Source organism: Geotrypetes seraphini, chromosome 3, assembly GCF_902459505.1.
Source record: "Geotrypetes seraphini chromosome 3, aGeoSer1.1, whole genome shotgun sequence".
Classification (NCBI taxonomy): Eukaryota; Metazoa; Chordata; class Amphibia; order Gymnophiona; family Dermophiidae; genus Geotrypetes; species Geotrypetes seraphini.
In genome coordinates this window covers 178,934,573-178,948,405 of record NC_047086.1, presented here as the reverse complement: position 1 = coordinate 178,948,405, position 13,833 = coordinate 178,934,573, and the positions used below count along the sequence as shown (strand labels likewise).

The 13,833-nt window shown below is 39.7% G+C and overlaps 1 protein-coding gene across 1 annotated transcript in view; it reads left to right on the top strand.

The window, feature by feature from the left end:
- The window catches only part of IGF2R (insulin like growth factor 2 receptor), a 358,657-nt gene that overhangs the window by 34,267 nt on the left and 310,557 nt on the right, over window positions 1–13,833 (top strand). Inside the window, exons 3-6 of the mRNA XM_033935794.1 lie at window positions 2,556–2,680; window positions 2,990–3,088; window positions 4,513–4,648; window positions 13,437–13,557. Coding sequence (XP_033791685.1) covers window positions 2,556–2,680; window positions 2,990–3,088; window positions 4,513–4,648; window positions 13,437–13,557 — 481 coding nt within the window. The remainder of the gene's footprint in view (window positions 1–2,555; window positions 2,681–2,989; window positions 3,089–4,512; window positions 4,649–13,436; window positions 13,558–13,833) is intronic.

The window sequence follows — 13,833 nt, the reverse complement described above, 5'->3', positions numbered from 1 at the left end:
CTATTCTTCATTGTCAGCGAAGGAAGGGGACATACTATGGAAGACTTCGACCACCGCCTCTGTTGTTATTCCTATGGGTGTATACGATCATTAGTTGTCTTCAACCCTTTTTTTCCTACAGTTTCATAACTACTACTGTATCCAAAAATGGGCTGTAATCGCTGAGATTGATTTTCACCTAAATTGGACCTTGTCTTCTCACTTATCTGGACATTCTTACTATGGTGGAGAATCTAGCATGGATGTAGAGTATGCGGTTTTTGTGGAGGGGATGGTTTGGGGGGCTTCCATGGCAGGAGGGAATGGGCTTCCCTCCTGCTCATTTTCTTTCACGTGGTGGGGTGAGTCTCCATGGCGGGAGGGAGTGGGCATCCCTCCTGTAATTTTTCTCACGTGGGTGGGGGAGAGGGTGTTGGCATGGCAGAAGGACTTGGGCATTCTTCCTGTTATGTTCGCTGCTGCGGTGGGTGGGGGGGTTGGTTTCAGGTGCCGGTTTCTTGAAGAGGGCCATCAGTTGAGGAGGGGTGCTTTTTTCCCCCTAATAGACAGGTAAGCAATGGGTCTTGACAAGTTACTTTTTTGAGATCGTTAAAAGTGATCACTTTTTTTGGTGCATTGGGAAGCTATGTTATAGAGAGTTGCATGGGGACAGAAATCCCATCTGTCCCATCCGGAATCCCCTCCATCCCCTTCTGTTCCTGTGAGAAATCCCCTCCATCCCCACCTGCACCCCATAAAAGTTATCAGCCCCCATAAAAAGCAGCAATTACTTCAGAAAGTTTAGATTTTTTTTTTTTTTTTAAAGTCTGTGGTTAAAGGAATTATCTTCCAAAAGGAAGTATATACATAATTTTTCTTCTTACAAAAAAAATAATAAATATTCATTAATGCATAAATAAAGACTAGTTGACACCAAATAGTCAGTACCGTCATGATATGTATTGTGAGTGTACTACAACAGGTTCGGGTGCCTTTGATAAAAACTAAGCCCCCTCTTCTATTAAACTACACTAGCAGTTTTTAGCGCAGAGAGCTGTGCTGAAAGGCCCGTGCTGCTCCCGACGCACATAGGAACTCTATGAGCAACGGGAGCAGCGCGGGCCATTCAGTGCGGCTCTCCACACTAGAAACTGCTAGCATAGTTTTAATAGAAGAGGGGGGGAGCAAGTCTTAAGGAATTTTGTGGGTTGGTTTTTTGTTTTTTTTTAAAATCTTACAATGTAAGTACTATCTGCACATCTTTCTCAGCCTAAATGTATAGAGTATATACATTTAGGCTGAGAAAGATGTGCAGATAGTACTTGCATTGTAAGGTTAAAAAAACCCACAAAATTCCTTAAGGCTTAGTTCTCTGCTGAAAAGAATCACTGAGGGACAAAGGTTATCCATTACCAGCATATGTATCAATATTTCAACTGCAACAGGTTCCTGTGCCTTCGATAAAATTTAATGGAAAACTGTGGAGTCACCTAAACTCTATCCTTGTGTGTTCTGATGTGTCAGGACTTTTATTTCTCATACCTGATCGATCACAACGTGTTGTAAAGTTTACTCCAGTCTCCTCCTCCTCTCTTAGTCAGGGCCTTTGAGGGGGATTGGCTCGGGTGACAGTCCTCCTTGGCTCGGGTCTGTAAAGGCTTTGGGCTTCGGCTCCTCCTTGGGTCTTTCAATCGGGGCCTTTGGGGGCCGGGTCCTCCTCGCGTCTCTCTCTCTCAGTCGGGGCCTTTGGTGGGATCAAGCAGTTCACTCAATTAATACAGGCTGTCTTCCTGCTCTAGCCTTGCATGTGACGCCTCCTGACCAATTAGCAGCATTTCTTCCCTGTGTGCAACGTGCTTAGCTCACTACTCAGCATGGCTGTTCTCGCCGTGGCACCACACCCCGATTGATTTCTTCATTAAATGTAAAGTGGATCGACGGAGCATTAGGTAGGCCTCAGGAGCCCTGGTTCCATCCCCGTGGGAGTCCCGTGAGCCTTGGGAGGGTCCCCGTGGGAGTCTCGCATAGCTGGGGGGAACCCTGCTGGATTCCTGCGATTCCCGTCCCCGTGGAGACCCCTACTATGTTAGAGCATCAGTCACTCTACTAGTTTACGTGGCATTTCAATATTAATGAGCTTATTTGTATGGTCGGATCAGAGAATGAGCAATTGTGCAGAATACCACACGATGAGCCGTTTTCTGCATTGAGTTGGCAAATGTGATCCTTGCTAAAGCTGTTAAAACAGGTTTAGCGATGATCACTGGCTTTAGTGCATCTGGGCTCGAGTCTGTATTATAGCTTGAGATAGAAAATATTGCAGTGCTTTGAAACTGCCCACTCAGGACAATCTACAGAACACTTCTACTTATTGATTACTTGGCAATAAATTTATGGTTGCTTAGTGCATCCTGCTATGTTGGTTTCTTATGGGAGGTGGTGAAGGGGGTTGAGTCTTGTTTGTAGTGGACTTGGTGGGTTTTATGATGATTGATTTAATAAGAGATTGAACATAAGATGGTAATGATCATAACAGATTGGATCTTGTGAAAATTTTATTTTATTTTTTCTTTTAGGAGACTGGTCTTTGAAAAACAGCAGTGTTAAACTTTTTTTATTCAACACTACCAATTCATGTACAGAGGCAGGCACAGTGCATATTGTGCAAAGCAGTATAGAGTTCTTGTGTGCCAAAACTCTGGTGAGTTTTAATCATTTCTGAACATCATGGCTCTGTCCCTATTGTCACTGATTTGAGTTTCCTCTCCTACTTCCAGATATACTATGGGTTTTGTCTGAGACTTCATGACTTTGAGTGAGCTCATTTTGCCTTTCCTTTTCATATGAGACAATTCAAAGGCATTTGTCTGTACACAGCAGAGCTGAGGGAAACTTGAGGGAATAACATTAAATCTATTGGCTTGAGAATCTTACTGCTGCTGAATCTTTATATATAAAGTACTGGCTCAGCTGATAGTTTTTCTATGATTTGTTTGCTTTTGTTTTTTAGGGAACCCCTGAATTTGTCACTTCATCTCAATGTGTACACTATTTTGCCTGGAGGACATCAGCTGCCTGCAAGAAAGACACGTATAAGGCCATAAAAGAGGTAACTCTAGAACTTGGAGCACTCTTTAGCCTCTCAGCATGGAATGTGTATTGGGAGCTTTGTATATTGACCTGGATTTCTTGCAAAGGGCTTATTTTATTCCAGAATTTTGACAGGGTAAAGTAGTTTCTCCATTCTTTATATGGTTTTACAATGCAGGCACAGTGTAGAGCTCCTGAGGTAACCTGATGTGCATTTTTGGTCCAATTATGTGTCGCTTGTGGCAGGTAACTATATGTGTGTGTTGGAACATTCTATATATGGAGATTTCTTTGAACTGAATTGAAATCTCATCTGCCCTTCCAATATTTATATTTTTAATATGAGTTCATTTCCTGTTGCTCACTTCTTTCAGTCTAGTTTCAGCTTTTTTTTTTCTTTTTGTTGGTCCTTTTATATTGTTTACTGTTGGTCAGTCCCAAACATGCTTGCTGTCTGTTGCACTTGCTCTTGCACAAGCTTAGGTGGTGGCGTTCTCTCACACTTAAAAATTTATTTAAAATACTTTATCAATGAGTGAACCACAGTGCATCTAGAATGCTCATCTGTGCTCTGGGTTCTCCCCAGTTTTTATATACCTTGCTTTTTCTCTGCCTCTTTGCTTTTGTGCTGTCAGCAATCTGTAAATGAATAGAAGAAGGCATTTATTAGAAATATAAAACTCCCAGAGTCATTGGAGCCTGTACTTAATTTTATATTTCATTTTTTTCCTATTTTGCTAGTGATTTATAAATTTGAGTAATAATTATTTTCTTTAATAAAGATCCCATGAATTACCAGAATATGCTTGCATTCTCTGAGCTCTTGGTTTACATATTGCTTGGAGTGTATGCCCTCTCAGTAATGCTTTTTATCCCAGGACAAGCAAGCAGCATATTCTCACGTATGGGTGATGTCACCGACGGAGCTCTGGTACGGACCACTTTAAAAGTGCATCGCCACTTTAAGTCTTTAGAAAAAAAACAACCCCAAAAGAGGTTTAGCTGAGACCTGCAGAACTGTGCTTTTAATTTTCAAAGCATACTTTAAAAGCATGTGGAGCATGTACAGATCTTGTCACTTGCCTTCTGTATAGATGCAGTTTGCCAACTAGAAAAGGCCACATTGGATTAAATAGTTCCGCGTGCATCATTGATTGCTTATGCAAACTATAGATATGAGATCTGAGGGTTGTATGTTTAGAAACTGTTTCTGCTGAAGGACCGAGCTTCTGAACCGAGATTCTTGTTTCTCATATAAATGAAGATTGTTCATGATTAGCTTAGCTGTGTATCTATTCACTTTTCTGTTTAATAAACTTTTTCTAATAGCCAACAAAGGGGAAAAAACATTACATAAAATGCATGCAAAACATTAATTTGTCATAAGTCTCAAATTGATTCTTGATAATCCTTGTGACTGTTTTATTTCGGTATTTGTTTTAGGTACCTTGCTATGTTTTTGATCAAGATGGGAAGAAGCATGATTTAAATCCGTTGATCAAATGGTCTGGCAGTTACTTCGTGGAGGACCCCAACGATGACGATGATGATATGTTCATCAACATTTGTAGAAATATAGGTCAGATAAATGTTTTTTGTGTGTGAATGAAGATAATACACTGAAACCTAAGAAGGTCATTCCATGAAGGGGTATGTCTTTTGCTTGTGCTTTTGACAGTTAAATGCCATCATTATGTTTGAATAACATTTATTATACAATATTTAGATAGAATGATTACTGTTTTGCATTGAGAGAAAAAGAAGAGAAAACAAAAGGTGCTTTAAGACCTTGATAATGACATTATGCCATATCGAGGTGGAAGAAGATCTCTTTTTCCTTAAAGGACCCACGACAACAAGAGGGCATCCGTTGAAAATCAGGGGTGGGAAATTTCATAGCGACACCAGAAAATATTTCTTCACCGAAATGGTGGTTGATCGCTGGAATAATCTTCCATAACAGGTAATTGAGGCCAGCAGCGTGCCAGATTTTAAGAAAAGATGGGATTGGCATGTGGGATCTCTTCATGGAGGTAGTTAGGGGGTGGGCCATTAGTGTAAACAGACTAGATGGGCCGTGGCCCTTTTCTGCTGTCATGTTCTATGTTTCATTTGTGGTAATATTTTATGAGGGGCGTTCAATATCTACTTGATTATGAAAAAAAGTAGCAACTGTGTTAAAACAAGTCTTCATGTTGTGACATGTCTAAATGTTACTCTTGCACAGTTGCGCTCAGTGTAAGTCTAACATTCCAAGGGACAGGATATTGGGAAAGTCCTCATGCAAATCAAGTAAGAAACTGCTAGATTTGGAGCACCATTCAGTGATAAAAATTTATCATAGTATTAAGGGAAAAAGCCAAAGGAGATCCATGAATGTGATCATCCTACAAAGTAGAATCTTGGAGCAAGCAGTTTAAGTGAGGTACAGAGTCCATTAAAGATGACCCTCACACTGGACAACCTGTGGAAGCAACTTCCACAGAAATGTGCATGAAAATCGAGGATTTAATTTTGTCAGAAAGATGAATTAAGGTTTCCCGAATAGCTGAAGAAATGGGCATCTTAGCAGATACAGTTTGGAAAGTAATTCATGAAATGTTGGGCATGTCCAAGATTAGTGCATAATGGGTTCCAAGAATACTGATGCCATGTCAGAAGGCCACAAGGCTCCAGTGCTGTCAGGAGAACGTGAAGATGCTCTTTGAAGACAAGTGAATTTGTTTCATTGTTTGGTGACTGGAGATGAGACTTAGGTCTATTACAGAGATCCTGAGTCAAAAATGGAGTTAATGCAGTCATCTCCCACCCCAAAAAAGTTCAAGACAGAAAAATCTGCAGGCAAAGTTATGGTAATTGTCTTCTGGGATGATGAAAGACTTTACTTCTGGAGTTCATACCACACAAGACAACCATAACCGGGGAGAGATACACTAACACAATGATCTCTTTGCGGGAGTTAAGAAGAAAAGATGAGGAAAATTCACAGCAGTCGTACTGCTTCTTCACGACAATTACAGCTGAACCATCAATCTTACAGTCCTTACCTGGCTCCCTCAGATCTTTTCCTGTTCCAAGAAGAGCGACTAAGATGGTTTAGGGGCTGGAGGAATTGCCATACAGTGAAAGATTAGAGAAACTGGGCCTTTTCTCCCTCGAACAGAGGAGATTGAGAGAGGACATGATCGAAACATTCAAGGTACTGAAGGGAATAGACTTAATAGATAAGGACAGGTTGTTCACCCTCTCCAAAGTAGGGAGAACGAGAGGGCACTTTCTAAAATTGAAAAGGGATAGATTCCGTACAAACGTAAGGAAGTTCTTCACCCAGAGTGTGGTAGAAAACTGGAACGCTCTTCCGGAGTCTGTCATAGGGGAAAACACCCTCCAGGGATTCAAGACAAAGTTAGACAAGTTCCTGCTGAACCGGAATGTGCTCAGGTAGGGCTAGTCTCAGGGCACTGATCTTTGAACAGAGGGCCGCCGTGTGAGTGGACTGCTGGGCACAATGGACCACTGGTCTGACCCAGCAGCGGCAATTCTTATGTTCTTATGAGTTTTGAAGAAATCTCTCTGTGGACAGTAGTTTTCAAGTGATGAAGCTGTGATATCCTGGTTTGAAAGTCAAAAAGAAGAATTCTTTTCAAAGGGGTTAAAATCATTGCAGAAAGAGTGGATGAAGTTTATGGAACTATCAGGGGACTATACTCTTTTTTTTCTTTCCTACTGAGGTAGGTAAATTAAATGCCCCTCATTCAGTGGTCCACCTATTCATTTGAAATAGTATGTTTAGAGAGTTGAGTGTTCTGGTTACTATATAAGTTGTAACATGGCTAAAACTAAACTCCTTATCTTTCCCCAAACCCACCTCCCCCCCTCTCTCCATTCTATATCTCTGTGGATAACACTGTTCTCCCCCCGTTTCGTCAGCTCGCAACCTTGGAGTGATCTCTGATTCCTCTCTCCTCTGCTCAAATCCAACAAACCGCCAAATCCTGTTGCTTCCTCCTCTATAATATTACTAAAATCCATTCTCTTCTCTTTGAACATATGACCAAAACCCTTGTCCACCCTCATCACTTCGCACTTAGACTACTGCAACGTACTTCTCTTGGGCCTCCCACGCACCTGTCTCTCGCCTCATCAATCCGTTCATAATGCTGCTGCACGATTCATATTCCTTCTATTCTCACATTACCCCTCTCCTCAAGTTGTTACATTGGCTCCCTGTCCATCTCTGAATACAGTTTAAACTCCTCTTGCTGACTTAAAGTTCATTCGCTCTGAAGCCCCCCCCCCCCCGATATCTCTCCTCACTTATTTTCCCCTATGCTTCCCCCCCCTGTGATCTACGCTCATTGGGCAAGCCCCTCTTATCTGTACCCTTCTCTTCCACTGCCAACTCCAGTCTCTGTCCCTTTCTTGCTGCACCGTATACCTGGAACAGGTTGCCTGAATCAATACATCGTGCTACATCCCTGGCAGTGTTCAAATCCAAGCTAATGGCCCACTTTTTTGAAACTGCTTTCCATTCTTAACTCCCCCTCACTGCTGTCAGATACATATACCCACTATAATCTCCCCAACCCTGCTGCTGTCGGATACCTATATCCACTATAACCTCCCCAACCCTGAAATGTCCTGTCTAAATTAGATTGTAAGCTCTTCTGAGCAGGGACTGTCTATTGTATGTTAAAATGTACAGCAATGTGTACACCTTTCAGCACTATAGAAATAATAAATAGTAATAGTAGTAACATGATTCTGGATACAAGTACAGGCCCCAGAGAGGAGATCTGGATATGCTACACATTACATATAAGGGCACCTTCTTAATGGTAAAACATCTGTATTAGATACTGGCTTCTATACACAAGTCTTGCTATATGAAACTAAGTTCTGAAATCATGCAGGGTTTTAGGTATGGTATGGTATGGTTTATGGTTTTAGGTATGTGTTTATTACAGCCTGGCATTTGGTAGCCAATTTGTACAGTCAAACCTCAGTTTGCGAGTAAAGCGATATGCGAGCCCCCACCCCCGAAAACCGGCATTGCCCATCCGCCCGCCCAAACCCTTACTAGAGAGAGTGGGAGCCAGAAGGCTTTGAGCATATGCAGATGCTCAAGGCCCAGTAGAGATCACCAGCTGGCGGCAGGCTCTTTTGGCACCAGCATGTCCTGTAGGTTGGTGCTGTGTGCCGGTGCCTGATCGCAGTAAGGGTTTGGGCGGATGAACAGGTAATGCTGATTCTCGGGGGTGGGGTGGGTGAAGCCAATTCCCGGAGGGGGGGTGGGGTCTTTTTGGGATGTGGAACAAATTGCCCGTGTTTCCATTAACTCCTATGGGGAAAATAGCTTTGATATACGAGCACTTTGGTTTACGAGCATGCTTCTGGAACAAATTATGCTGACAAACCAAGGTTCCACTGTATTTGTTTTCAGAGTAATGTGGTACTCAGAATTTGATATTTAGTTATCTTATCTTTTGCTGGAGAAGAATATTATATATGGGAAAAATATAATACGATTTGTTTCCCTGGTAATGGAGTATTGTCTAATGACGTGGCTGCCTTGTCCTGTGGCTTTACAGAGTAGATTTCCTATGAATTATTGTAATGTGTACCTGGATTTGCATGCTTTCTTTTTAAAGGCCCTGTAGGACATTGCTCCCTGCCTCTTGACAAAAATCATGTTGCATCTCCCATTTGTTACTCTTATTTAGCACACTAGGTTTAAAGAAATATGGCAGATAATTTCAAACTGTTTGATTAGCTATTTGTTGTACCTGACTGGTTAGCTGCTGTTGTACCTGAAGTTTTCTTCAGCCTGTAGCAGCTTGCAAGGATTCTGTGCTCTCAAGACTCAGATCTTCTTTGAATTTGACTGTAAAAATAGTCATATAATTGTGGGGCATAAAATTCTATCACCTTTTTTTACAAGTCCCCTAACGCGCTACTGGGTAATGAAAAATCCAATCAGAAAGTGCCCCAAAGGGATGATCAACTCGACAATAACATATTTGAGGGCTTGTCCCTGTTTGTGATTTCTACACCATCACGGTTCTGAGCCTGTTAGTTTAAAAGGTATATTACTTATTGTGAGTGTTCCCCCTTCTTTTTTGTTGAGTGGACCTTTTTTGCAAGGCCATAAATCATACTCTGCTAGTTGAACTATGGAGAACAAAGTAAAGGCGTTATTTATATAGAGAGAGTCTTCATTTAATGTTGTAGATGTAGAGTAGCTAGAACATGTGACCAAGCTGTTTCATATGTGTATGTTTAAATACCAAAAAAGCAGCAGCAGTAAACATTCAAATAATGCTCATTTTGGCCTAGTATGCTGCTTACAGTGTCAACACAATATGCATTGAAACATCTTAATAGATGGCAAAGGATATAAGTGGAGGTGAAACATAGAATAATAAGTGTTAAATAGAAAGTAAGAGTGATAAGTCTAAGGTAAAATTATACATTTTATTGGAATTCATTGAAAATTTCAGATCTATGGGACTATAAATGATCTTAAAATAGGTTTGTGTAGGCTGTTCTATCCACTGTACCTAAATAGAAGCACATAAGAATAGCCAGACTGGGTCAAGCAAATGGTCTATCTAGCCTAGTATCCTGCTTCCAACAGTGGCCAATCCAGGTCACAAGTACCTGGAAGAAACCTTTTTTTTTTTTTTAAGATGTCTGAACTGTTTGTGAAGTACTATTATGTGTGTGTTGTTGTACTTTGCCTTGTAAAAGGTGGATTATAAATAAACAAACCATAAATAGTAGTAGCATTCCATACTGCCGAACCCAGTGCAAGCAGTGGCTTCTCCCATTTCTGTCTCAATAGCAGTCTATAGACTTTTCCTCCAGAAACTTGAAGCTACTACAAGTTTATTAAAATTTGATTGATCGCTTTACATAAAATTCTAAGCGATTTACAATTAAAATGAGGGGGAAACAAGTAATCATATAAAACATGACAAAAGACATAGACTTCAATTACAAACTAGAACACTATATAATTTGTATAGTAAAGAAACATATAAGAGCAGCATGAAAGGTGAGGGAAAAAGACCTAAATGTGGAAAGAGCAGATTAATGTTTAACATTGCGGAGGTATATCCGAGTTAGAATTCAAAAGCATCTTTAAAAAGAAAGCATTTTAGAATAGCTGAAGAAATGGGCATCTCAGCAGGTACAGTTTGGAAAGGTTTCAAGTTTATTTATAGCTTGATATACTGACCATCACAAGTATCTGGTTGGTTTACAATAATAAAAATTAAAATATTTAAAATAGCTTAAAAAAATAAATTGAAATAAAAATAGGGGGGATTGAGGCCAGGACAAAGACAAAATTAAGAAGGGTTAGAGACGAGAGGCGCAGGGGGAGGAGGGAGATTTAATTACATTGTGTAAATAAAAATAAAGGGAAGAGGGAGAGGATAAAACAAGAGGAGAAAGTGGATGTCGCTTCCTTAAAGCGTTTATTTATTAGTTTTTATTTTCCCTTTATTGGGTTCTTAATTCCAATTTTGATAAGCGTCTTTGAATAGAAATGTTTTAAGGTTTGTTTTAAACTTATTTAGTGAATTTTCACTGCAGAGGTGTGGTGGCATTGCATTCCAAAGGGAAGGCGCGATTGCGGAAAAAATGGTGTTTCTAGTATAATATAGGTCCTTGATTGAGGGTACTGTCAGTAAATTCTGATTAGTGGATCTAAGGATCCTAGCAGGGGTATGTGGAATGAGATATTTGTCTAAGAAGGCAGGCAGGTTGGAGGTCTTAATTTTGAAGACAAGAAGGAGGATCTTATAAGTTGTTCTGTGAGAGACTTGTAGCCAATGTGACTCTTGAAGAAGCAGGGTAACGTGGTTGTATTTTTTGGGAAAAAGACTGCTTTCCAGTTTCCAACTGTCAGTAGTAAGAACATTTTATGGATTTCAGGGACTTGGCATTTACAGGATCAAAGCATTTCCTAACAAATCTAAAAATGCATTGAAGTTTTAAAATAAGGCATTCTTTGTTGTGCAGGTTTTTACCCATGTTCAGTGGAAGCATTTTGCCAGGGTTGGGGTACAACAGGGAATGCCACAAGCCAAATATACTTTTATTTTCTAAAATTGTTGCTTTCCACATAAAGTACCTACAGAAAAAACAGGTATTTTTTTTTTTTTTTAATATGGTCTAGAAAAAGAGGTGCATACATTTTTTGAAAACGAGAGCAAATTGTACAGGCTAAATTACTCATGGACTTTTGCACTTACCTACGTGGCTTTGAAAATTGCCTTCTATATATATTGTTGTAATTCAGAAAATAGCTTCAACCGAGATCTCATGGTAAGGGCCTGATCTACTAAGGCTTCTCACCATTATATGTTGAGGAGGGGATGAGTAGACTTAGTAAAACGGTCTGTAAAATTACACGTGAAAGTATAAATGGGCAAGTTTATTTTAAAAGGGCAATAATGGCAATTATGTGTGTAATTTCATTTATAGAATATTAATGTAAATTGGCAACAACGCGTCTACATTTAGGCATGCCCACTTAAGCCAGGTTTATGGCTAGCGTAAATGTTAGCACCTAAATGTGGCACTTTAGTGTGTAACTACAGTATTCTGTAAGTTACTTACATAAACGTTGCCCTGTCTGTCCCACCCATACCATTCTCCTGTGAACACCCCCCTTGCATTTACATGCTGATGTAATTACAGCTTAAACTTGTATGTACACACTGGCACATATGTGAATGTTCTATTGTTATATATAAATAGGTGTTCATATAACTTTAAATACCCTTAGTAGAATGAGGGAATAAATGTGTTTTGGGGTAATATTGGAGATGTTTAGGTTGCTGTTTTTCTCAGTGGAGGAAGATACCAATATTGGAGTGCCGCAGGAATCTGTATTGGGACCCGTGCTATTTAACTTATTTATAAATGATCTGGAAATTGGAACGATGAGTGAGGTGATTAAATTTGAAGATAACGCAGAACTATTCAAAGTTATTAAAACATATTCAGACTCTGAAAAATTGCAGGCAGACCTTAGGAAATTGGAAGACCTGGGTATCCATATGGCAGATGAAATGTAATGTGGACAAATGCAAAGTGATGCATATTGGAAAGAATAACCCAAATCATATTTACTAGATGCTGGGGTTCACCTTGGGGGTCAGCTCCCAAGAAAAAGATTCGAGTGTCATTGTAGACAGTACACTGAAACCTTCTGCCCAAAGTGGGGCGGTGTCCAAGAAGCTAAGAATTTTTAGAAAAGGGATGGTAAACAAGACTAAGAATGTTATGAATGTTGCATTTAATTCTGGTTGCCTTATCTCTAGAAAGATATGCAGACCTAGAGAAGGTTCAAAGAAGAGTTACTAAGATGATAAAATAATAATAATAACTTTATTCTTCTATACCGCCACAGTCGAATGACTTCTAGGCGGTCCACATCGAAGAAGGTTGGACAATCAGCGAATTATAGAATGCAAGAAGTGAGGGTACAACTTATTACATAAGTAATAGATAAAAGGAAAATATGAGTCTTAAGTATGTAGTATAGATCTCTTGTATACAACCCAAGGAATAAAGCTGGACAATCTGTGAATTTTAGAATAGAATAGAGCTGGACAAAGGGATGGAATTCCACTCATGAGAGGAAAGACTAAAAAGGTTAGGGCTCTTCAGCTTGAAAAAGAGATGGCTGAGGGGGGAGATATGATTGAAGTCTACATAATTCTGAACGGTATAGAATGGGTACAAGTGGATTGTATTTTGGGTTTTTTTCTCCTTCAAAAATTGCAAAGGCTAGGGGACACTTGATGAAGTTACAGGAAAATACTTTTTAAAATCCATAAGAGGAAAAATTTTTTCACTTAGAGAATAGTTAAGCTCTAGAACACATTGCCAGAGGATGCTTTATGAGCAGTTAATATAGCTGATTTTAAATAAGGTTTGGACAAGTTCCTGGAAGAAAAGTCCATAGTCTGCTGTTGAGACACATGGGGGAAAGCCACTGCTTGCTGTGCATCGGAATGTTGCTACTGTTTGGGTTATGGCCTTGTATTTGTGACCTGGATTGGCCACCGTGAAGACAGGATACTGGACTAAATGGATCATTGGTCTGACTTAGTAGGCTATTTTTATATTTTTATGCATTAGCTGGACTTCAAGATGCTGAAATTGTGGCCAAGTAAAATGAAGATGTTGGCTGAAATTAAAGACACTGGAAAAGGAATTGGAGTTTGTATATTCAAGTTGAATATGTAATGTCAAGGCTACTATAATACAAGGTCTTGTCAGAATGCCATCTCCAGTAAGTCAGAAAAACATTTTCACGGAATCCATACTTTTTTTTTGTCTCTTAACAGATGGTAAAGAGAGCGAGACATCAAATTGTCCACAGGGCAGCGCTGCCTGTGTGGTGAAGCAAGGACAGAGCTTTGATCTTGGACAACCAAAAGAGAGGTTGAAAATGATCAACCAGGACAGGTGTGTAGTATTGGGTCTAACTTATTCAGAGTATTTGTATTTTGTGATTGATTAGTTTTGGGTTGTTCTGAGGTTTAAAAAAATTAAATATATAACTTGTATTTTATTTTCAGCTATTCCGAGAAACGGTGTAAAAATAAAAATTTTGTTACGTGTTGATGCTTTACTTAACTGATGGCTTATAGCGAAGAGACTCCTGGCTTACTCCTTGTATGTAGTCTGAATCAGGCTATATATTGTCTTTCCAACATACACTTTGCATCTGATAATCCATTT